The sequence below is a fragment of the Macrotis lagotis genome, chromosome X (genome assembly GCF_037893015.1).
Source record: "Macrotis lagotis isolate mMagLag1 chromosome X, bilby.v1.9.chrom.fasta, whole genome shotgun sequence".
NCBI classification, from domain to species: Eukaryota; Metazoa; Chordata; class Mammalia; order Peramelemorphia; family Peramelidae; genus Macrotis; species Macrotis lagotis.
The window spans coordinates 452,406,582-452,433,426 of NC_133666.1; the positions used below are offsets into that span (position 1 = coordinate 452,406,582).

General features: G+C 35.3%; 1 protein-coding gene across 3 annotated transcripts in view; it reads right to left on the reverse strand.

Moving 5' to 3' along the window:
• The window catches only part of LAMA3 (laminin subunit alpha 3), a 231,751-nt gene that overhangs the window by 44,341 nt on the left and 160,565 nt on the right, over positions 1 to 26,845 (reverse strand). For all 3 annotated transcript variants that reach the window (XM_074200328.1, XM_074200327.1, XM_074200329.1), the window contains 9 exons: positions 23,711 to 23,824; positions 17,017 to 17,126; positions 15,008 to 15,088; positions 10,053 to 10,159; positions 4,417 to 4,464; positions 3,797 to 3,948; positions 1,966 to 2,076; positions 1,428 to 1,539; positions 297 to 464 (listed from right to left, as the gene is read on the reverse strand). In XM_074200328.1, the coding sequence (XP_074056429.1) occupies positions 297 to 464; positions 1,428 to 1,539; positions 1,966 to 2,076; positions 3,797 to 3,948; positions 4,417 to 4,464; positions 10,053 to 10,159; positions 15,008 to 15,088; positions 17,017 to 17,126; positions 23,711 to 23,824 (1,003 nt within the window). The remainder of the gene's footprint in view (positions 1 to 296; positions 465 to 1,427; positions 1,540 to 1,965; positions 2,077 to 3,796; positions 3,949 to 4,416; positions 4,465 to 10,052; positions 10,160 to 15,007; positions 15,089 to 17,016; positions 17,127 to 23,710; positions 23,825 to 26,845) is intronic.

Here is a 26,845-nt window from a genome sequence, read left to right on the forward strand (position 1 = left end):
TATATTTTCTTTGCATGTTATCTACTCCATTAGACTGTAAACTCCTTGTTGGCAGGGACTGTCTTTTGCCTCCCATTACATTCCTAATACTCAGTACAGTGCCTCTCATGTAGCAGACAATAAATGTTTATTGAGTGATTGAAAATATTCTTACTCTACTTTTAAAATGTTCTTTTTCATCAATGAATCAATCTGAATAGCAGTAACATATTATTGAAAAGTCCAGGCATTCAAACCTGACCTCTTACTTGTCAAAACCAAATGGTAGGGAATACATCATGAAGTAAGGAACTTACAGAGTTGTGCCTCTATTTTTTCAGCTTCTGCTTTTCTCAGTTGCTCTCTGAAGTCTCGATTTCTCATTTCCTTTATCATACGGTTAGCTTCCACCAGTTTCCTGGAAAAGTCACCAGAGGGCAAGGTGTTTCCATCACCATCTGTCCCAGAGATCTGTTTCAGGAGAACTGAAAGATTACATAGTTCATTAAACTTAGAAAGTTGAGAATTCAGAAAGAGGAACTTTGAATTGCTTCTTTTGGGGGAAAGATTTTAGGTTTAAATTAGTAGTATTTTTAATCAATCAGTCAGTGAATGAATAGGTGCCTAGTAGTGCTTGTTCTGAATATCAACTGGCAGGAGAAGATACCAGACACTGAGGTCCTTCCTCAAGCTAAACTGCCTAGCATTCCAGCATTACTACAGAGAGTGCAACTACAATGGGCTGGGCACATTGTTAGAATGCCAGATGTAGGCTTGCCAAAAGCCCTATTTTCTGGAGAGCTCACACAGGGCAAGCACTCATAAGGGGGTCAGAAGAAGTGATACCATGTTACCCTGAAGGTCTCATTGAAGAACTTCAGAATTGATTGTACAGCATGGAAGATACTGGCACTGGACCACCCAACATGGCATGCCTTCATCAACAAGAGTGTGAGCAAGGGTATGAGCAAGGCATAATTGAAACAGCTTAAAGAGATAGTTACATCTATTAGTTTAAGAGTACCCACCCCAGGTGTTCGCATGGACTATTTTTGTGCCTAACCTATGGTATAACATTCCGAAATCGTATTGGTCTGATCAGCCACAGTCAGGCACACTGTAATTTGTCTCAAACATAGTGATGTCATTTTGGTCTTCTTCAATGAGGAAGGACGAGAACCAACCAACCAACCAGTAAGTGTTTAGCACTCTGATAAGTATTGAGTATGAAAAGGAAGGCAAAAGATCATCCTTGTCTGGTCTAATGGGGAAGATAACATGTGAACAACTATGTACAAAATATAATAAAGAAAAATAATAATAATCAACATAGGGAAGACACTAGAGTTGAGGTATCAAAAATTTTGGACTCAAACATAAAGCTTTTTCAAAATTCAAGATGGTTATAGATAACAAAATATCTGAACAAAGTAAGAAGGAATGGTTACCATGAACATCTCTGATGACATTTTGTATCTTGGTGTCCAGTTGTTTTGCATTCTGGTTTGTCTGAGCAACACTATTATATAATGTCTGTACTTTCCTTGAATTTATTTGAACCTGTATAGAAATTCAAACTATTAGAGGAAATTAAATTGATTGGTGTTACATTCTAAACTATTTCAGCAATCAACACAAAAGCATTTATTAAAGAAACTTAAATTCTAATAAAGGGAATGAAAGTACATAAATAAATGAAGATAAGCTTTACACAGAGTAAATGGCATTAGAACCAAGTCATGAAGTAACCAGAAATTTTAAAGAGTTGGTAGTAAAGAGGCATGGGAGATGGTCAGAACAAAGGCTCTGATGGAGTCCTTTTCCTTTCATGAAACAGCTTGTAAGCCTGTTTCATGGCTGCACTTTATTTGGGGAGGAATGGAGTTATGTTTAAGAAGATTGGAAATTGTAGGAAAGGGCTGGATTGTGAAGCAATCCAAACTTAAAACCAACTAATTAACTCTATAGATTGTCTATATATGTTACCTTTTCTTGCAGGGCCTCAAAGTTCTGATTCAGACTGTTCAGGTCTTTTTCCAGGGCATCTACTTTTGACCCACGACTTGAAATCGAAGACTGGTAGTTGAGCAAATGATTCTGAGAATAAAACAAAGTTAAACCTTCCTGTAAGATTGGAAGTCAAAACCCAACCAGTCTGTTGTTTCTATATGTTCAATTAAGATTACCAGCATTGATTTTAGAGAATTAATATCATTTTTCTTTTAAAAATTATGTGTTTATTAGTAATTTTTTTAGTTTCAAATTTTCTCCTTATCTCACCCGCTGAGGAGAATGATTAGGATTCTTTTTAAAAACATTATATTTATTTTTTAATTTTAAAAATAATTGAGATCCAAATTCTCTTCCTTCTTCCCCTTTCCCATCCACTAAATAAAAGAATTATATTATTTTTTGTAAAGCATTTAGATATTGGAGCCACATTCATAATATCACCTTGGATCTGGTTTTAAAATAAGGTAGGAAGAGGGGGGGAAGGAGAGCCAAGGGTTATTAAGGCTTGAGTTGTTCAAAGAGATGGCTAATCTCAAAGAGAAGGTGATGATTCCCAACTGAAGTGGGAATTTCCAGGTTCCATCTAAATTGCTGAAATTCTTATACTTTAAACATGCAATTGAGAAAAGAACTAATGACTCTTTTGTTGCTGATATTATTTGAATCATAAAATGTCAGAGCTTTAAGGGGTCTTAAAGACACTTTAGGTCAGGGGTATCCTAGTAAATGAAAGCTAGTTCTTTCGGGGCAGCTAGGTGGCACTGTGGATAGAGCACTGGCCCTGGAGTCAGGAGGACCTGAGTTCAAATGTAACCTCAGGCACTTGGTAATTACCTTAATACTTACCTTGGGCAAGTACAAGTCACTTATCCCCATTGCCTTACAAAAACTAATTCTTGGGGGGCGGGGCAGGGAATGTGTATGTGACACACTTTTAAATTTAGTCTACTTTTTCTCCATCACTTTCTTAAGTTTAGGCAATCAACAAAACAATAAATCAAGACCTGACATAGTAGTTATCAATTTCTGAGATGTAACTGTTCATACTAAAAATTTAACAAATGGCACTTGTGAGTTGGTTTGAGTGGCTCCAGTTCAGCCTTGATATAATCTTATATTTTACAGTTTTTTAATGAGACCTTGAAAAGTTAAGTTGCCCGAAGACACATAGTTAATATGTAGACTAATCTATATAGACTAGTCAGGAACTTCCACTCCTTGGCTCTCCTCACAAGACCAGAAAGATTTTATACCTCTAAGGTGCCAGTTCATGCCCTAGAAGGACATTTCACTGAAAATAGGATTGTGTTTTATTCTTCATTGTTTTTTTGCAAAAAAGAAGTAGCTGTGTTCTACAGTCTACTTAATGGCCTAGAGATATTAGATGGCTTGCTTAGATCCTAAGACCACGTAAGGAAAACAGTCATACATTTGAAGTTAGGAATTCTTGATGAAGAACACCCTTTTAATGAAGACACATTAATTCAGAGCCTTGTTTTCTCTTGTATGGAATTGAAATTACTTTCAACTTTAGGAATATTTGCATAGAAGACAGCTTCTCCTGATAATTAAAGTTCTTTAAACATCAGACTAACTTTGTATCAGTCCCAAGATTCTTTTTTCAGTAGATGCTTGATAAATGTTGGCTGGCTGACTGATTGACATTAAATGACTGAATAAAAGACGAATTACAATTCAAAATGGCGAGCTGCAGTTTACTATCACTTTTTCCAAATAAAAACCTGGAGTGAGAGGGGATTGCTTTTTCTTTTAAAGCTCTCTCCCCTTATTGTAAAGTTCTTACCCTCAGATCTTTGGTCTGGCTTTCCAAGTGCTTCATTTGCTCCAGGGTGGCAGCACTTGCAGTAGTACTCTGGAGCTGAGATTTGACCAGTCGAAGCTCATCACTCATCATTCCCAGGTCCTTCAAGAGAGTTGTCACACAGCTATCACAGTCTATACAAAGATAGAGAGCAAAGGAAAACAATGATGCAGTATGAGCAGGATGCCATCGAAGGGAAAGAACACGCACAGGTGGTTCAGCCTAGTTCATGTTTTCTATATTAGAGACAAGGTTACATGCCTGAATTTCTTTGTGAAGAGCACAGATTCCTAACCCATGAATATGACAGAGTGGTTATTTCTAATTGGAGTCTCCCACCTTTTGATCATTTTGAATGAAGGGGGTTTGTTGTTAGCATTGTCCTAGAAACATGTCTATAGCAAAGCTAATATGTTAAAGTAATATATATATATATATATAAGGAACTGGAAAATGTAGGCTTATAGAACAAGAAAATCACAAATTTACAGCTGGGACTTTAGAAATCATCTAGTCTAACATTCCCAGTTTATAGTTGAGAAAAATGAGGTCTAGAGAGGTTATTGACTTGCCCAACATAGGGCATAGTATTTCTTTCTCACCATCACATTCTTCAGGACCTCCATCTTTGGGTTCTTGATTGAGACAATCTGAAATTAGAATTTTCCGGAATTCAGAAATCAGAACAAACAGAGAAGACATTATTTTAGTTTACAGTTTAACCTGGATATTTTAATTTTGTTTCTAGAAAAGATAAAACTGTGGAAATTATCTTTATTGTTATTCTCTCTGAGTCTGTCCCTTTCTCTCTGTTACCAAAACTATAGACCACATACTGTTCTGATTTACATCTCTTGTGGAACACTGTGGAAGCCTCGATTCCAGTGTCCTTTCCCTCTAGCTTCTTCTACTGACCTAGTAAGCATCTATAAGTCCACCAAGCTCCTCAAATGTCATTCTAATTATGTAAATGTTTTCTCCTGGAATCTTTTTCTCCCCAATTGCCTTCACATCAAATTAAGAATCCTGATCCACCATTTTGAGGCTCCTTCCTTCAATCTGTGTTCCCTTACCAAAGGTTCACATTTTCTTGTTCTACAGCTTGTGTCACATCAGAAATTCTTCACTCTAGCCAGGAGTGGAGTGATCTCTTGAACACTCCTCACTGCATCCCATCTCTATTCTATCTCATTTGCCATTTCTGTAGAATTTATAGATAGAAGGAATTTTGAAACCACTTACCTTCTTTCCCACTAATATATAGATGAAGAAACTGAATCCTAAATTAATTAATGAATTAACCAAATTTATATAGGGATAAAATTGGGAAAACTGGGATGTGAACTACCTCTAATCTCAGGACTCTGAAGGAATCAAAAACTGAACTTGTAAGTCATCTTCTATTGTGCTCTTCCTCTTAAAGTACCTTTCCCTGTTGACCAGAATACTGCTTTATTTTTTCCAGGGGAAAAAACCACCAACAATTGCCATAGGATTTTCTTAGAATTCTGCTTGAGATTCTACTTCTCTATAACCTTTCCTAGACAAACTTCATCTGGCTGTATGAGCACTTCTGACCTTCCTTTTCCTCTTTTTCCCAGTGTCAAGAGTTTAGGAACCATGCTTTTTTCCAGGACTCTAGGCCAGCAAGCAAGTTGTGCCCTGAGTTTGACAGTACAACAATCGTTTGTGCTCACCTTCTAGAACTGTGCTCAGGCAGGAACCAAGAGACCCAAACATGAAATCCTGGTATGAATGGGACTGTGTCACTAGACAACCACTATTACATTGTTTGACTCTTCGTTTAGACACAAATTTATAAATAAAGATTCAGTCATACTAAAGTGGATCCTTCCCACTAGAGATAGGGGTAGCAACACACATGTTCTTGCTTGGTAGCCATTTCCCTCACTTTGTCAATTAACAATTATCAAGTGCCTACTATGAGACACCAGACACTATGCTAAGTTCTGGGGATCCGAAAAGAGGAAGGAACACATTCTAGACATATAGTAATGGCTAGACAAAATATTTAGAACCCAGAGATGGGGTATCTTATTTGAAGAACAGTAAAGAGGCTTGGGTCACTGGATGGAAGAGTGTATGGCAGGAAGTAAAGTAAAAGAAGGAAGATTTTCTATTTGATCTTAGAAAATAAATTTTTGGAGCCATTGAAGTTTATGGAGTAGGAAGGTGATATGATGAAATCTTCACATTAGAAAAATCACTTTGGTGGTTAACTGGAGGGTGGGCTGGAGAGGAAGGCAGATTACTGCATGAAGTGATGAGCATCTGAACCAGAATCGTGACAATATCAGAGAAAATAAAGAACCAAATTGAAATATGTTTCAAGGGTGAAATCAAGGGCTTGACAATGGATTGGATATTAGGGGTGAGAGAGAGAGAGAGAGAGAGAGAGAGAGAGAGAGAGAGAGAGAGAGAGAGAGAGAGAGAGGAATTGAGGATAGTGTTGCCCTCCATTAGTAATAGGGACATTTGGAAGTGGAGAGGATTAGGTGAAAAGATGATAAATTCAGTGTTAGATATGTTGAGGTAGATTTGAAATTCATCAGTATAGAGATGGTTATTAAATATATGGGATCTGATAAGGGCAAGTGGTTCTTGTCCCTCATCATGTTATGGCAAACTTTTGGCCAAAGGTATTCTTTAGATAAAGATCTAGAAAAGGAGGTTTAGAAGGAGCATTCAGATAGGTGGGAGAATCAAGAGAGAGTGATGTCCCAGAAACCTAGAAAGAAGACAGGATCAAGGAGGAGAGTGATCAACACTGTCAAAGACTGCAGAAGATAGGAAAAAGGCCCTGAAGTTGAAGTTGGTAACTAAGAGATCATTAATAACTTTAGAGAAAGCAGTATTCTATTGCCTATGTATGGATGCTCCTGACATCTCTCATTGCTGCAGATAGCAGCAGACATTATGTATTTCTTCATTATTTCCACAACATCTAGAACAGTGTTCTATCAACAGAGGGTATTTGGGTACCACTGCTCCATGTGCCTATTTTTCAAATTTTAGTTTTCATTATAAAAAAATCCATTCCAGGAAAAGTTCCAATGGTGGTGGTTCTTTTTCACGTCAACTTATAAACACCTACGGCTAATATCCCACATAGAAAGACGTCCTTTTATTTCTAATGGTGGTCTATTTTTGTGACTGAGTCAAAGTAACAGTCTGGAGAGTCAGAGTAACACTCAGTAAGTAGGAACAGTAGTTGACTAAATTTCTTCGAGATTGTGGAATGCTGTTCTTTCCTCATCTCCCCTCAAAATAATTTTCTATGAGTTCTAAAGTTATGCTTAAAATATATACTTATTATAATATATAATTATATTATAATTAATGCTTAAGGTAAACAGTAGTTTTGTTCCATTATGGTACAAAATTTCCCTGAGAGGTGTAATATCCTGAGTTTTATCAGTGATGTCTATATGAACAAGAATGAGTTTATAAACTCTTTACCTAAAACATTTGAAAATACATTGAATAGGGGGGATGAATAGAGCAAGAGGATACTGGGGCACTTGGACAAGGGTTGAAGGATATGATTAATAGGAGTGTGCTGGGGCTAGTTTGAGTTGGTTCACGAGAACCAGTTTAAATTTTCATTGTGAACACCTATACCTTGGAAATCAGCAAACACTACAAACCAGAGCATGATTTATTGTTTGTTGATTGTCAAGAGTTAAGAAAGTGATGGAGAAAATGTTAATGATGAAGGTTAAACTTAAAACATGTGGTGGTTAATTTTTTGGAGGGGGGAGAGTTGGTTGTTAAATATTGAGCAGAATAGGCCTGAAGAGGAAAGAAGAAACAGAAAGAGTTAACTGGTGGCTCAGAAGAGAAAGTCCCCATGATGACTGTCATTGACACTTTTGCCTTGTACCATCACCGTTGTAATTTTTAGGTGAATTCTTAAATCAAATGTAACAATTCACCACTGACAATAATAAAATAAATGTAATAAGATAACAACAAAAGTGGGGGTGACTAGGCGGTGCAGTGGCTAGAGCACTGGCCTGGAGTCAGGAGTACTTGAGTTCAAATCCAGGCTCAGATACTTAATAATTCCCTAGCTGTGTGGCCTTGGGCCACACTTAACCCCATTGCCTTGCAAAAAAAAAAATAATAACAACAAAAGTACTAAGATTTACAAGCACAATTTTGAGGTATCTGTGATGGAGAATACTATCTTTATCCAGAGAAAGAATTGTGGAGTTTGAACAAAGACCAAAGACTATTAGTTTTAATTTTAAAAAAAAGTTATCTTATTATATAATTTTTCTGTTTCTTATATTTTATTTTTCTTCCTTAAGGATATGATTTCTCTCTCGTCACATTCAACTTAGATCAGTGTATACCATGGAAACGATGTAAAGACTAACAGACTGCCTTTTGTGGGAGGTGAGAGGAGAGAAGCGAGAACAGGAGAAAAATTGTAAAATTCAAAATAAATTAATTAATAAATTTTTTAACAAGGTAGTAAGATTTAGAATTGGCAGAAATATCCAAAGCCATTTAGTGTTATTTTTTAAATTAGGAAACTGAGGTCCAGAAAGTGAGGTGAGATGATGTGTTCAGTGTCATCGAAATACTGAGGGGCTAAGTCAGGACTTGAGGGCAGAGCCTCTGATTCAAAATTCACTTAAATGACAGCAATAGGTCCTGGCCCTTAATTGACAAAGGAAGCTCCTGGAGGGAGACCTATGATCTCAGAGAGTTGTCTAGAGCACCTAGAGGTTCAGTGACAAGGTTATATAGCCTTGTCAAAGACTGGACTTGATTAGATCAGATAGGCAGGACTTAAACCCAGTCCTTCAAACCAGTTGTTGATCCAAAATGCATAATGCTGCTGTTGCTGCTGCTGCTGCTGCTGCTGATGGGATAAATACTCATAATCTTATCCACTACATGAGCTTTTCTTTTTTTTAAATTTTTTTTTTTTATTTGAGACAATGGGGTTAAATGATTTGCCCAAGGTCACACAGCTAGGCAATTATTTAAGTGTCTGAGGCTGGATTTGAGCTCAGGTACTCCTGACTCCAGGGACAGTGCTCTATCCATGGCACCACTTAGCTGCCCCTTATTTGAGCTTTTCTTTTTTTTTTTAAGGTTTTTTTTGCAATGCAAATGGGGTTAAGTGGCTTGCCCAAGGCCACACAGCTAGGTAATTATTAAGTGTCTGAGGCTGGATTTGAACCCAGGTACTCCTGACTCCAGGGCCAGTGCTTTATCCACTGCACCACCTAGCCACCCCTATTTGAGCTTTTCTAAAGATACTTTCTGTGAACTTAGATAACAGGCTCAATAAATAACTTCCAAAATGTGAAATACAAAAGAACACTAGGGCAGTTATTTTTCCCAATACTGTTTCTAGTTGAACTTCATCAAATAAGATCAGAATAAAATAGTAATAATAACTGATATTTAAATGGCATTTTAAAGTTTTTAAAGTATTCATGAATATAATGTATAAATACTACATTTAATTTAATAAATTTATATATTTTATATGATATAAAATATTCATGACATAATTTATTATTATGCTTATATAGCATAAATTGTATACTATATTACATGATTATAGAATAGGATTAATAAATTTAATAATACAAATAATTTAATAAGTGGGTCCAAGTACCTGCAAAGGCAACCAATTTGTATTTGACAAAATAGTTTTCCTTATGGATATCATTTCAGGAATGTCCTGAAATTATGAGATTTTAGGAAAGTATTTAAGCAGTGTCCATTTATGCAGCAGCAGCAAATTTATGACTCTGAGATTCTTACTGGTAACCCAGTTAATTAAGATCCAACCTCCATGTTTCAAGTATAAATTTACATACCATGTATAGGTTATCAAGTTAAATAGATAATAACAGAACCATAAAACTAGAATATAACTTAAATTGAGTAACTTCCTTTGATAAAAATGGGCATCAGTTTATTATAACTACTGCTGAATCTATTGGATAAATTTGCTATCTCTTGCTTAACTCAATCCAGAAATAATTTACCCTAAGTCTCAGTAGCATTCAGGGAATCACCAGGACCTTCAGAAGGAGTGGGGGTAATCTATCAATTGGGAGATCATGTATTTTGCAGTTAACACATATTTTTTTTTGAAAATTTTTGTTTGGGGACCCAGAATGTAATCTTGTGTCATCCTGAGAAGGAAGCATCAAATCACAACCATAGATATGTAAATCAATTTTACCTCCAGTTAGTGGATCACAGCTGGTTAAATGGCCATTATTATTGCAATTGCACAATTGGCAGCTACCTCCAAATTTCTGAGGATTCCCAAAATATCCTGGTGCACATCTATGTGAAAAAAAGACAAGCAGAATAAACATCAATACTACGTAGATCTTTTGTGTCATTATAAATTAAAGATCTTTTTACTTATTCTGAACATTTTTGTCCCCTCCTAGGCTCAGTGATGGAATTCCTATAAACCCATGGATGGTAGTGGGGTTTGCATAAAGGTGGGAAGAGTGATCTTTCCCAACTACTGGAGTAGTTAATTTTCAATTTTGTATCCCTGGCACCCAGGATAGTCCCTGACATACATTAAGTGCTGAACAAATGTTTATTAAATTGAATTGAGGGATTTCTTTCCCGTGAAACTCTGGAGGAAATGTGGAAGCTAACAAGAAAATTGAATATAAGGTCTTCAAAAAAAATCTAGTAAAGAGAAAGATAAAGCAGGCAAGCAACAGAACACATTTCCTGGATGTCATGTGACATAATTTTAGACATGCTAACATTAGTAATAAGACAACATATAGTAGAGTCACAAAATAGATTGAATAAAGAAGGGACAGACCATCCCTACTTCATGATGGCATTATATTTTACTTATAAGATGCTAGGGAATCAGCAAGGAATGAAATTATTAATAGCTTTAGCGAAGTTGTAGGCAACAAAATGAACACATGAAATCAATAACTTATGATAATTACAAATTCCAGAAGGAAATGATTGAAGGGAAAATCTCTCTAAATGCATAAAAATCTGGTAGACAATTTATCAGATTTTGTTCATCAATAAATATTTATTAAGCACCAACTATTTGCCAGGCTCTAGCTATGCTAGGAGCTAGAGATATATAGAAAGAAATAGACATGCCCTGACTATGAGGATCCTACAGTTTAATGGAGAAGTTAATATGCAGACTATTATTTACAATACATATTATATATATATATATATGATAAATTGTAGATAATTAACAGAAGAAAGGCACAAACATCAAAAGGGATCAGAAAAAGAATCTTGTAGAAGATGAGATTTTAGCTGGAACTTGAAAGAAGTCAGGGAAGCCAGGAGATAGAGATGAGTAGAGACAGAACTCCAGGTATGGAGAACAGTCAGTGAAAATTCTCAGTCTGGAGATGGGACAATTTGAGTGAAGAATAACAAAGAGACCAGTATCAAGGATGACAGAGTAACTGGAGGGGGGGAGGATAAGGTGAAAGAAAAATGAAAAGATGGGAAAATCCAGGAGCTTTGGATTCCAGACAGGATTTTTTATTTGACACTGACATGGTCAGATAGTCACTTTAGTAAGTAATAGCTGATTGGAGAACAACCTGAAATAGAGAGAGACTTAAGACAGGGAGATCAAGGAGCAGGCAATTGCAATAGCCTAAATGTGAGGTGAGGCATGGCAGAAGAAAGAGATGGGAATACAATATATTTTACAAAGGTAAATGGACAGGATTTGGCAACAAATTAAAATTGGGGAATGGGACAAGAGAGAGAGAGAGAGGGTAGAGAGCCAAAAATGATACCTAGGTTGTAAGCTTGGGTGAATAGGGAAATGGTGGTACTTTCAATGGTTTCCCAGATGTTAGGAAGAAGGGAGGGTTTATGGGGAAAGATAATGTGTTCAGTTTTGAACATATTGAGTTTAAGAGGTTTATGAGATATTCAGTTCAAGATGTCTAATAGGCAGTTGGAGATTTGATTGAGGGAGCTGAGAAGATTGTCCAAGACCAAAGCACATGAAATTACAAAACACTCTTTAAAGAAATCAAGAACAATTTAAATATGTGGAGAAATATTCAGGGCTCATTGTCCCAATATAACATATATCTCTATATGTATGTATATATATATATATATATATACATATATATATATGCACACACATACATATATAGTTAAATAATAAAAACAATGGGAAAGGAATGCAGGCTTGTGTGTGTGTGTGGCGGGGGGGGATTAGGATTTCCAGACCTGAAGCTATGTTATAAAATGATAATCATCAGAAAACCTTGGTACAGGTTTAAAAAATAGAAAAATTGTTCATTGGAATGAACTAGATAGAAAAAAATCACAAATAACTGATCTCAGTAGAACAATAATAGATAAACTTAAAGATATAAATTACCTAATTACTTATATATCCATATATAAATTACCTAAATCAGCAGTATTGCCCTTTGACAAGAATTGCTGGCAGAAGCAGTCTGGCAGAAATGAGGATTAGATCAATATCTTATAGCATATAGCATAATAAAAAATGGTTGTGAGGTGAATATTAAATATATGTCCTAAAAGAGAAAAATTCATTACTAGACAGATGTTCTAAGGCAGTAAGAGACAAGAAGAGAGGGGTCCATACCCACCAAAATATTTATAACAATATTTTTAATGGTATCAAAGAGCTAAAAATGAAATAGATGACCACTGATTGGAGAATGGCTAAATAAAATATGGTACACAAATATAATGGAATATTATTGCTCTTTCATAGGAATATAATGAATACAGAGAAGCAAAGAAAGATATTAATAAATGCAAAATGAATTAAGTAGAAATTGGGAAACAATATATATATATAATAAATGGAAAGAACAAAAACAATAACAAATAATCAAAACTAAATGGTAAAAAATTTTTAAGTATAACTTTGACTTCAAAGAAAAGATACTAAAAAGCATGTCCATTTCTTTGAAGAGATAGAGGATTATTATAGAACTCTCTATATAACATCAGTGTTTTTTAAGGTTATAACTTTGATTTGCTGGATTTTTTTCTTCTTTTTCATTTATAATAAGGGATGACTCACTGGGAAGGAGTAGAAGAAAGAATACAATGTAAAGTGTTGATGATGTCAGACCAAAAGTTAGCAATAAAAATCTATTTTAAAAATACAAAGAAGCAAGGTAGTTAGTCACCAGGCATAGGTTATAGAGAAGACCGAACAAGTAGAAGGCAGGGATGGGTTTTTTTCCTCTTTATGAAATGAAGATCAAGAGAAATAACATGGTCCTATGGCTCTTTAATACTCAACAAAAATTTAATGTTGATGACTCTGATTTCACAATCATGATTTTAACCCTTCAAATATAATATTTGGTTAGAAGCAAAGTACCAATTTGTTCCCAATACTTAAAAAATTATTAACAATGACATTTTCAAAAATCAAACATCTGTGAAACATATGATGGGATTATTAAACTTTAGAAAGCCAGTAGGGAATTGAAAAATTTGCTCTTAAACTATAAAGAGAAATGAAGCCCCCCAAAAGACCTATTAGTTGATTTTCAGAGTCCTAGATCAATATTTTAGGCATTCTATAGGATTATTGTGGAGAAAGAATTTAGCAAACTTTAAACCCTTATGGTAATATGAGTAATTGTTATTATTACCCAACAGACTATACTGTACAGAATATCTATGTTCTAAAATATTTTATTTTTAGATATCTCCCCACCCACATTCTCCACATAAAGATTTATATAAGAACAGATTGCCTCTTTTCCAGAGTCCATAAATATTCAGAGAAGTTGAATTTCACTTCCCTGTATACACATTCAAGTCATTAACACCCAAACTATAAAAATATTTGATGTCATTCTTCCCCTCTAATGGTAACAGCTATATAAAATGCCTTAGCAATAAAACTTTTTGATTTTATTGATGTCTTTGGTCTAGCAGAGTGGGCAGGTAACTTGGGGATGCTGGTGCTGGGAAAGGTTCAGCAAGGGAGTGGTAGGGAATATGATAATCAAGTTATCATCAGCTGTTTTTATCAGCTGTTATAGTGCAAAAAGCTTGAAAAAGGCTAATCACAAAATTTTCATTTCTGAAGGTCTTGTAAGTAACAAAGTAATGAAAAATAAACGAACAGGGAAAGCAGAGTTTATTAAGAATGTCCCTTTCTGAATCAGGTGCCTGCCAGCCAAAGGAGCTCATCATATCAGTCTCTGATTTCCATTTTAGTGGTCATGATAAATGACAGAAGGAATTTAATGAGAAGGACTCTCAGTGGCATTAGTTCCTGAAACCTTTTTTTGAAAGATATAAGAAGACAAATGGAATGAATATCTTAAAAAAGAATGAAAGAGCAGAAATATCTTTAGCTGTTTCCCACGATGAAGTCCTAACTTTTTGGCATTTTAAGACCTTTCATTTGCCTGACCCCAACCTACCTCCTAGACTTTTCCCTCACTAACTCCACTATAGGAAATACCAATTGCAACCAGGACAAACTACTCACACTCCCAAAATATATGTCTGTTTATGTAATCAGATGGATTCTTCCACCTGGAATCATTGTTTCTCCTTTTAACCAATTCCATCTCTCCTTCTCCCCAAGTGGAATATAAGTTCCCTGGAAGATAGGATTCGTTTTCCTTTTATTCTTAGAATAAGGTACTAAAAGGTATACTAGAAGAATACTTCCTAAACTGAACAGCTGAAACTTTATCCCATCTAACTGAAGTTGCTTTAATAGTCACTCTATCCCATAATGTCTTATAGGACATCATATGTCTTTCTACTCTTCATTTTGACTTGAGCAGTGTCTACAAATAGAAGGTGCTCAATAGATGTTTGAAGATAAGGCATGAAGGTATAGAAACAATCTCTTTGATTTTTAAATCCCTAAAGCCAAAATCACCTGTACTATACAATTCTATCCATTATATAGGTATTAGTCATTTCCAAATGTAGCAATGTTCAGAATAGGAAAGAGGAAAAGTTGCATGATTTATGAAGTGAACACTTGTATTTGCTCAACAGATATTGGTTTCAACATGCTACAAAAGGCTCTAGGAGGAAGGTGGTGGGGACACTCCTGGTGAGGGCTGGCAGGTTCCTGTTGGAGGTGGGCAGGGTTCCTGCTGCTGGCCAACAGCAGGGAGAGAAGACACTGACCTTTCACACTGGGCTCCCACGTAGCCAGGTTTGCAGGAACATTTCACATTTCTCCCATTCACAGCACAGCCAGTAGCAAAACTATAAGCAAAAGGGGGAAGGAGGGAGAGAAAGACCTTTATTCCAAACCCAAGGGAATGAATTTCCTATTCTCTACTTTTAAAGATATTCTGATGATTTCAATTAAATTAAAACCACACTCCCTTTTGTGTAAATTACATTTTTGGTATCCCAATTAGTTCTGATTATAAATGATTCATTTCAGCTATCATTGGGCAAAGTCTGACAGAATGTTTTGAGACTTTTTCTACACCCATGTTTGGCCTCTCAAAATACATTCCTTCCCTTGAGATAGGACAAAGTAGCTTACTCTGGGAGAGAGTGATTGCTATAGAAATTTTCCCCCCAGGAATAATGGAAGAATAAAACAAGTCTAGGCAGAAAAGACACAGAGCATTCTGACTTTAAAATTAAAACTGTGCCTTCTGCTTATTCAGATTTTTAGGTGTTGAACAATATTTGTCCCACACCCTAGAAAGAATCTCCTGATGGTACCATCCCCTAAGTTGGACCCTCATAAATACCCATCAAACTCACTTTCTGAGCCAAACTGTCCACTAGACATCAGGATGATTTCATCCTGAAGGGTGCAATTTTTAGTTCTATGTGTGGTTTATTCAGGAAGGAGCCTTTTCTAGAAATTAATGACACCATTAAAAAAACAACAACAAAAACAAGCCTGATGAAATTGCTGCTTCTGCCCACTGAACACAAAGTTCCCCAAAGCACAGACATTCAAGAAACAGTTCATCATTTCACTGGTTAAAGTACTGGCCACTTTGGGAAATATCTCTTGGTGTAGTTGATCAATACAGAATTATATCTCTAATAAGATTAATGGAGCTTGTCAGTACACCTAATACTACTGACAAGAGCTAGGTAAAATAGTTACAGGAGGCCTTGAGCAAGATTTAGGAGAGTTACATAGACCTTCATCTGCTTGGCCTAATAAGGAATATTGATATTCTCTATTGAAAATCTTGCTGCAATGATAAATCATAAGTCCTGAAGATTGAAGATGAAATGTCTGACAGAGAGGTGATGGTCTTATACTGTAGAATGAAAGACACAGTTTTGGACATCGCCAAAGTGGAACTTTATTTTTCTGGATTATGCATATTTAGGGCAGTTAGGTAGTGAAGTGGATAAAATGCCAGGCCTGGAGTCAAGAGACTTATTCTTTTGATTTCAAATCTGACCTCAGATGCTTACTCTGTGAAGCCCTGGCCAAGTCACTTAACCCTATTTACCTCAGTTTCTTCATCTGTAAAATAAGTTAGAGAAGGACATGGCAAGCTACTCTATTATCTTTGCCAAGAAAATCTAAAATGGATCATGAAGAATCAGACAGGACTGAAACAACTGAACATGTATATTTGGTACCAGGCTTACATTGGATCAAGTTCCAAATTCACCTCCTGAGTCCAACTATCCACTCATTCATAATGAGGGTTTTTCTTTTTCTTTTTTTTCCTTATTCACGAAGATGGGTAGATGTGGACAATGAGGGAGAGGTAAATGCTTATCAGAATAACATAAATGTTTGAAAAAAATCTTGCTGCATACCATTCTTTAGTTTTTGTTTTCCTGCCTTTACAAATATAGTAATTCAATTGTATAGGTATATGGAGTTTGTATCAAATGCGTTAATTTAAAAGAAGATACTAATTTCAAATTACATATCCACTTGGGACACATTACTGGAAGCAATCTAAATTTTAACTACTTTTCCTGGTGCAAGAAATAATTTTAAATAGTCTGTGCTGTTTCTGTTGAACTGACACATTTTACTAATTATTATATTATTTTCTGTCTCAACCAATTAGTTTTTGTCATTTTCCTGCCTGAATGTTTCTGAATACTTCACTGAACATATAATAATAAAACAGATAAGCAAGAGCAAACAAAAAGAGAACTTGAGTTTCCTCTGGTTCTAGATTGTACTATACCTGTTTGTATGAGGGCATGGGCAGACCTGACAGGAACCCTGGAGGGCGTCTCCATAGTAACCCTCTTTACATCGCTCACAGTTTGCACCAGCAGTGTTATGTTGACAATTCTGGAGAACAGAACAGTACAATTCAAGGCAGCCTTTTGTGCTTATTTCATACCACACCATTGTTATCTTTAGAACAATCTTCACCTAGTCACCTTGCTTTGTGGGAAGAGCACTGATTCTGGAATCAGAGAACCTGAGTGAAAAATCTCCTTTTTGATGCAGATTATGTGACCTTAAGCAGGCCACTGCACCTGCCAGGGTCTTATTTTGCTTTTCTGTATAAAAACAAGGAATTGGACTTGTAGATCTGTGATCTGATGATCAGTCAAATAAAAACAGCTAATTCATTCTAGTTTTGTAATAGGAATTCTTAAAATGAGATCCAAGAACTTGTCTGTCTGTTTCACTTTCTCTACATAACTTAATACACCCATATGTATATAGATTTTTGTTTATATGTGTGCATATATATATATGTATGTTTATGTATTCATGAACATATATAATACTATTCTTAAATATAATTTGGTTCCCTTTGTAATTCTGAATGTGTATCTTATTCATTTAAAAATGCTATTTTTAAAAAAGGGTCTACAGGTTTTCCCAGAATTCCAAAGGTATCCATAATTGTAAAAAAAAAATACTACAGCTAGTATTAACCCCCAAACAGCTTTAACTATCAGGGCATCAGAAAGACTCATATTGCTGAGTTCAAATCCCACCTTAGACATGTATTAGCTGTGTGACCCTGGGCAAGTCATTTAATCCTGTTTGTCTCAATTTACTCATCTATAAAATGAATGAGAGAGGAAATAGAAAACCAATTCCAGCATCTTTGCCAAGAAAGCTCCAAATGGGGGTCACAGAGTCTGACATGACTGGCACCATTCCATAGCAACTATAATAACAAAAAGCAATTTTTTTAAGTTTCTTTTTTTGTAAGGAAATGGGGTTTAGTGGCTTGCCCAAGGCCACACAGCTAGGTAATTATTAAGTGTCTGAGACCGGATTTGAACTCAGGTACTCCTGACTCCAGGGCTGGTGCTCTATCCACTGCACCACCGAGCCACCCCAACAAGCAACTTTTTTTGCATATTTACATATACATCTTTGTGTGCATGTTGTGAAGATATGTCAGTAAGATTTCTTGTGTAATACATTTATACATAAAAACTTTGTATGGTTGGCTACTATGCGATCTTTTTTGTACAAATCCATTTTAGTTTTTCTGCCAAATCAAGTAAATGAAATATTTTAAGTAGAGTTTTGAAATTTACACGTTAATACTTGGAACTTGTTAGAACAAGTAGGAAACTGAATGGAATGCTGCTATTTTAAAAAGTAAACACCTTCTTAAGTTCAGATTTTCCAAAGAAGCACAAAATTAATATCATAGTAATCTAAATAGAGTTTAATATTCAAAATTATATAAATTCAATTATTTTACTTTCAAAATTGTCTTATAAAATATAAGGCAATCTGGTATAATGGAAAGAACATTCAAACTGGAGTCAGAGAATCTGAGTTCAAATTTGAGTTCTATGGCTTCCTACTTGTATAACCTTGGGCATTTTACCTTTCTGGTCCTCAGTTTTCTTATATGAAAAACAGGAAAGTTGAACTACATGATTGTCATGGTTCTTTCTAGTTCTATAATGTCTAAGCCTATGAACCCATTTTTTCTTGTTTTTTTTTTTTAGGTTTTTGCAAGGCAAATGGGGTTAAGTGGCTTGCCCAAGGCCACACAGCTAGGTAATTATTAAATGTCTGAGACCAGATTTGAACACAGGTACTCCTGACTCCAAGGCTGGTGCTTTATCCACTATGCCACCTAGCCTCCCCAAACCCATGTTTTCTTAAGAGTAATCAAAATACACAAATAGTTTCATTTTTGTGACAAAGAAATCTACTAAGAACAAAGCCTGGGCATTATTCAGGGTTTAATATCCTTAGGCTAACTTTATTTCAACTTTATATAACTCAATTTAATTCTTATGTTTCCCTTTGAAGTCTTTCCCTCAGAGAAGATGGATATTTCCTTCAGGAAAAACTGTTAAATGTACAAATTCCATTTGGCATATATTATTATGCAGAAACACATACATTTTAATTATTTTGTACATAAATATGTATAAATAAGTATAAATAACTCCTTATTTAAGAACAATCTATAATAGTTTCAACTGTAATGTCTATAGTGGTAATATTTGAGTAAGAATATTTTATAAATATAGATATGAATTATTGAGTAACATCTAAAAATTGCCTGGGCAAAGCAATAGATGATAGCTATCAGATAGGATCATGGCTCTGATGGGATATAAATAAGATGACCTTTTCATTCTTAAACTTTACTAGTTTGGTAACTTACATGAATTAAATGCTGTTTATTAATTGGCTATAAAAAAGATCAGAAATTTATTGTATGTTGGTGAGCATATTTTTCTATTATCTAAATGACAATTTAAAATCAAAGTTTTATGACAGTATTACATGAAATGGGATTGGTCTTAAGAATTGGCACTAAATTCCATATGATTTTAGGATCCATGAAAAACAAGACCTGAAGAGTCTCTGACTGGGACTCTTTCAAACAAACAAACACCTCTTGAAAGATTATAGGATACAGAGTGAGGAGACCTTAGAGATCATTCTCCTTCACTTGTTTTTTAATAGGAAAACTTAGAGTCAGGTTGAGTCATATACTTTGAATGTCACATACTTTGGACCAAACTTCTTTAATACTGGAATCAGAGACTTTCTAATATTCTAAGCAATTTCTCATTTGAGAAGTATATCCTCAAATATAGAATCACATAATTTTTATTCACAGCAAGAATTTTATGAATGTTGTGGAATCAAATGTAGGAGACAACTGAGAAAGCAAAGGAAGTAATAGCAAAGAAGGAAGGAGAAGAGAGAAAATGGAAAAAGGACAGAAAGACAGGCAAGGAAAAGAAGAAAGAAAAGAGGAAGAGATGTATAGAATCAAAGAAAGAGAGAAAGAAAGAGGTAAAAAAATTGAGAAAAAGTTAATCAGCAGCTCTGGAATAGGGCCTCAGAAAAAATAATGCTATTATTCCCATTGAAAGGAAAAAAAGTTATTTCTGCATCAGCAGTAGTTAGTTTGCTGCTGGGAACTCAAAGTTCCTTTTTTTTTTTTTGAAATAACAATTTCTTTCCCATGCAGCTTTTAGACATGTGTGAAGCAGTATCTTTGAGTTTAGAACAGAACAAAGGAACTTGGGAGGTATCAGTTCATTTACATAGTATTCATCCAGAAACTTATCTAATATTCAGAAATTGCTTGATCACCTCTTTCTTTTTTTGACAGGCTGGGAGAAAAGAGAATTCACACTACCTTGATTCACACTGGCAGAGAGCTATACTTGAAAAGAATATCAATGCTGGATGGAAGTAGGTCCGATGGTTTATAGTCTTTGCCAAGTATACTTGAGCTCTCCACTTAAAAGACCACTGAAGTCATGAAAGTCATATGTACACTGATATATAGGCTCTGATTTTGTAATGGATTAGAAACTGTTATAAGAACAGAGAAGCATAGGAAGATTATGAGCTAAATAAATGAAATTAATGTTTTTTATATAGTACAGAAATTTATATAGTACAGAATTTAGTACTATATAGTACTATATAGTACTATATAGTACACAAATTTATATAGTACAGAAATTAATGTTTTTTATATAGTACAGAGCACAAAGGAAAAGGAAAAAAATATAATACTACAATGTAAGGGATAGGTAGGTGATGCAGTGGATAGAGGAGCAGGCCTGAACTAAAAAAGATTCATCTTTGTGAATTCAAATCTGGCCTCAGACATTTACTAGTTGTGTGACTCTGGGCAAGTCACTTAACTCTGCCTCATCTGTAAAATAAGCTAGAGAAGGAAATGGCAAAACATTATTTTACCAAGAAGACTCCAAATGGGGTCATGCAAAACAAAAGGACTGAACAACAAAACAACAATGTAAATAGAAAGGACAAGCTTGGTTCCAAAGAAGAAATGTTAGAAGCTATCTCTCTTCCTCCTTCCCTCACTTTTTTTGCAGAGATGGAGTTGAAAGCCGTATTTAATGTCTGACTTTTAAGATATTTGGGTTAGTTTTGCTGAACTTTTTTTCCTCTTTTATTGATTATAAGGGATGGCTCTTTGGGAAAAGAAAGGAAGAGGGACATATTGGGGAATGTAAATCATATAAAAGCAAATATTACCAATAAGGTTTTTAAGTAAAAAAGGATAACATTAAATTTAATCCTCCTACTTGACTAAAAGAAACACATATTATTATTGACTTTCTAATACTACATACTTTTGCTGATTTAAAGGAATAAAAATAAAACTCTCCTTAGTGTCTTCTGTACTTTTCAGTGGATGATATGACAGAAACCATAGCTTTCTCACTATGAAATGGAAATAACAATGCTTGCACTACTAACTCAAAGTGTTGCGAGAAAAGTGCTTTGAAAACTTAAAATGTTTTATTATTATTATTATTATTAACAGCTGTGTTGGCACCCTAATGGGGTGAAATTATATTTTTCTACATTTCAGACTTTTTAAGTTATAATTTTCAAAAACTACAAGATACAATTCTGTCAGACTCTTCATAGCAATTTCCTGTCCTAACCTGTTCCATCTTGCAAAGGAAACACTCCTCAGTACATGCTGAATTGATTCAACTCAAAATAGTTGAATCAAAGTCTATGTACATTACACAAAACAAAGGAAGTTAGTGCTAAAATAATGCATTTCACAAGGAGGAGAAATTAACTGGAAGTCTGCACTGTAGAAGCTGTTTATCGTACCCTAACTGTTGATGTACTGTTGATGTTCAGGAGAGCTTCATATGTCTTTCAACTCATCAGAAAACTCAGAGGAGGAGGAGAAGGAGGAAGCAAAATTTAAAACTGGCTGCCATCAGGTTCAGGTGAGAACAGAGTTCCTCTGGGAGCTCCAGCTAACAACATGCTCAGTCATTTAGCAAGGATGACTATTTTGATGCTTTTGCCATCTGATCTTAGAGCAAAGGAGTGGTGGAAGGAGTCTGGGAACATCATACTATTTTTCCACCTTGCCCCCCCAACAGAACAAAACAAAACAAAAACAAAACAAAATGCCAATGACAAATCACGTTACTATGACCTGCAAAGGGCAGCTTAAAAAAGGATGAGGATGAGGTGATGGAGTTCTACTTTACTTTGCTAATATGATGGGAAAATCATGAATGGTCTTATATAAATCTCATATCCTTTTTAGCATCTGTGAGTAGATCCATCTTATTAACTCTTGAGTTCATAAATGTAGAACTAGAAGGGACTTCAAAGATCATCTAGACCAGAGGTATCAAACTCCCAAGACCACCCAGGAGTGTCACTCAAATGAAATGAATATGTTTAAACTGAGAAATGTTTAGCCAAAAAAAAAAATCTAAAAAAATTCAACAACAAAAACATAGATAATGTTAATTTGTGGTTTTCTAAGTGAATGTGTAGCCAACAGAGATCCTTTTTTGTATTTGAGTTTGACATCATTGATCTAGGCCTACTCTCTCATTTAAATATGGAATGTGTGGCTAAAGGAGATTAAGTGATAGGTTCAAAGTCACATGGGTAGTAAGTATCAGATGATGGGACAGTTATGTTCCTTTAGCACCATGCTGATAATGGAAATTGTTGATTATTTGCAGAGTAAATAGAAAATGAGTAACAACAAATGGGACCAATTGCTTATTTTTCTTGATATAACTTTTAAATTTAAGGATAACAAAAGACAAAAACATGGTAGAGAGTAGGCCTTGGAGTCATTAAGAACTAGTTTCCCAATTTTCTTTCGCTATATGCTGACTGGGTGACCCTTGGTAAGTCTTATTGAGTGGCCAGGGCAATTAAAAGTTAATTTACTGAAGAGATGTTGCATCAGTAGAAGGAGAATGCTACATACAAATGAAACCTTAAAATCAGATTTTTTTAAGGAGTGTTTCTGGGAGTGGGAAGAGGGAAAAACTGACAGTCAAAGAGTTAGAGCCAAGATAAACAATGCCTAGAAGGGACCTCAGATTCACAGAATTTAAAGTAAGAATGGTCCTTAGAGATTAGCTAATACAACTCCTCATTTTACAGATGAAATAACTGAAGTCAGGGACAAGAGGGTGGCAAAATGAATAAAGTGCTTTGCCTGGAGTCAATAAGACTCATCTTCTGAGTTCAAATCTAGCCTCAGATACTTCCTAACTGTGTGACCCTTGGCAAGTTGCTTAAGTGTTTGCCTCAGTTTCCTCATCTGTAAGATGAACCGAAGAAAGAAATGGCAAATCAGTCCACTATCTTTGTCAAGAAAACCCCAGATGGGTTCACAAAGGGTCAGATATGACTGACAACAACAAGGAAGTTGTCACACAGCCCCCCAGCTTAAGATCACATAGTCAATAATAATAAGAAAAAAGCAGGAGTGGAGCTCAAATTCTCTTAAGCCGAATTCAATATATTTTCCCCCATTTAATGTCTTACTGTCTCTATGTACATATGGCAACCTCTGCTCTGAACTTGGAGAAAGGTGGTCCCTTGTTCTCACTGTATTAGGAGTAAAAGACTATCAAATTATATTAAAACCATTTACTTACAATACAGATTCCTGAGCCATCTTGGCACCGATTTGAATGTCCATTACAATTGCAGGGAACACACCGTCCTGAATAGAAACCCTTATTGTCCCGGTAATATCCAGGGCTGCAACCCTATTTTTCAAGTAAAACATGAAAAACAGTTTTTAGAAAGTCACAATTTTCCTATAGTTATTGCACAAGCCAAATGAGACATTAATCTTGAAAGTAGTGAAGTTTTTATCTACTTTTCTGTATACTTCTGGAAAATTCCACTTAGAATGCCAGTCTTTAAATTCTTTGTTGTTTTCATTTCATGTGATTTCCCACTCCTTTGAACCTGGTATATCTCATGAAATTTAATTGGTCTTATGAAAATACAGCCTTTGAAGGAGAAGGAAGAAGTGAGTTCTGTAGCAATAATATTAAAAATAGATGAAAATTTACTGGGAAGTTAGATTTGGACTTTAAAACTTTTTAAAATTGGCTATACAAATGACTCTCAGAGGACTCTAAACAAGATTGGGCTGGTCATATGTTAAGAATATTGGCAGCTAGGTGGTACAGTCAGAAGGAACCTGAGTTTAAATTTGACCTTAGACACTCATTAATTGCCTAGCTGTGTGTGTCTTTGGGCAAGTCACTTAACCCTACTAAGAGAAGAATATTGGCATATCAAATCACCTGAAGGATTCTAAGGTTACAACTTAAAAGAAGAAAAAGGAACTGGGGGGGGTGGCTAGGTGGCACAGTGGATAGAGTACTGGCCTTGGAGTCAGGAATACTTGAGTTCAAATTCGAACTCAGACATTTACTAATTACTTAGCTGTGTGGCCTTGGGCAAGTCACTTAACCCCATTTGCCTTGCATAAACCCCCCCACCAAAAAAAGCAACTGGGGATACTGGGGAAGGAAGAAGGTAGGGACTGGCTAACAGGAAAGGAAATAAGAACTTCCTGAAAAAGAAAAGAGAAAAAGAGTTAATTATTCTCTTAGAGTTCTATAATTAAAGATTTCCAGTGGAAATTATCATCTGAATTTGTATATCTTCAAATTTAAAATGTATACGTGATATATGTTTGTATATACATACATAAGACATACGTGTGTATATACATACACAGGAAATAACATCCCTATTCGAAGACTGAGTGTTGGCTTCTAGCACATTTCAGCTCTTAGATTAGTGATGGGTCCCATAAATTAACCATACTTTTTTTGGTCTTGATTGGGATAAGGTATGAAAAGGGTACCTACTGTACTTTTATTAGAAATGGCTCAGTCACATTGAACTTCTGGGGTTTTACTCTGTTTTATTTTGCTTGGGGTGTGTGTGTGTGTGTGTGTGTGTGTGTGTGTATGTAAAACAGGAGACAATGATTTTGATCTAGAAGAAGTTGGCCCTCGAATTAAATAAAAACAAATTCAAAATATTTTGTGAATTTTTCCTGTTTTGTTTTCCCCATTCTTTGGAATCCAGGGACAGCTAGAGGGAAGAACTGACTTCATGCCTCTGTTAAATTATTATATAAGTTACAGTTCATATAAGTGAGCTAGTATCTAATGAAGTACTTAAGGGCTAACTTTCAGTGGTTTAGGGGATGAAGGATCTTTGAACCCTGTTGAAAGTAAGAATCTGGGGCAGCTAGGTGGCACAGTGGATAAAGCACTGGCCTTGGAGTCAGCAGTACCTGGGTTCAAATCTGGTCTCAGACACTTAATAATTACCTAGCTGTGTGTTCTTGTGCAAGCCACTTAACCCCATTTGCCTTGCAAAAAAAAAAAAAGAAAGAAAGAAAGAATCTGGCTTTAAGTGAGGCTTGGGTTTTAATAAAATAATTGTGCTGTTTGGGACAAAATTATTTTAGCTGGATTGACTTTGTGTGAAGAGATGTCTGTATCTATCTTAATGGCAACTTGTACTATCCTTATTATTCTATGAGACTATAAATTTCTTGAGGACATAATTCTGTCTTATTCAGGTATATGGGCCCTCTTTCAGACCCATATAATGCCTTTCATATGGTAAGTACTCAATAAATGGCTGTTTTCATTTTTTTCAAATTAAATTAAATTCTGGTCCAATAATAGGGAAGTACAAATAAGGTCATCAAAAGTAGAAATGGATTACTTGACTTTCCTGATAATCAGGTGTTTTGGAGACTGAAAGTGTAGAGACTTGAAGGCAAGCAGGCACCCTGCCAACAGTGAGGTGTGAAGGGCCAAGAACATTTTGCCTCTGTTCTTGTAAAAGCTGTGTCCAAGTATGGAAATGGGAAAATAAGCAACTCAAGTGACCACAGCAGAATCTGGGGGTGATAAAAAATTGGGTGGATTCATTCACTGCCATCAGACTATAGGATAGAAGCTGGTTCAACTCAGTTGATGTGGATGAACTAAAGAACTTGTTATTTTGACCAAATCTTTGGCTCTTATTGGCTTGAAATATATTTCTAAACAATGAACCTGAATGTAACTATCCCTGTTTTTTTCTGGCCTTTTGACTTAATATTATTTTGAGGTAACTATGCTTAGACAATTACTGTTTTCTTACTAAGGCTACTTTGTTGACTATGGAATTTTTTTTTATGTTGAGGAAAAGAATGGAAAATTTCTTGTGGTGAAAATGTCATTAGAAGAATGGAGAAGACAATAATAATATTTTACTATCTACCAGAAAAATATTGTATATCTTTTCCATTTTTTGAATTTATTGATGTTCAGCATCAATGTTCTGTTTATTTGGGAGATCTTAGGTTGCTGCCTAGATCAAATACAAATATTGTCAAATAGTACGCATTCTTCCTTTAGTGATGACCATGTGGTTTTGAAGTACATGTGTGTATTTATCTATGCTATATATATATATTTAATATTCATATATGTAGATGCATAGATGCTTATGTATATATACACTCCCCCCCCAATACAAAATATTCTTTTCTGTAACTGGACCTTTGATTTTATCAATGGGAGGAATTCCTTCTCTCTCTCTCTCTCTCTCTCTCTCTCTCTCTCTCTCTCTCTCTCTCTCTCTCTCAGTTTTAGCAAGACAATAGAGTTAAGTGAGTTGCCCAAGGTCATACAGCTAAGTAATTATTAAGTGTCTAAGGCCAGATTTTAACTGAGATCCTCCAGACTCCACAACTGGTGCTC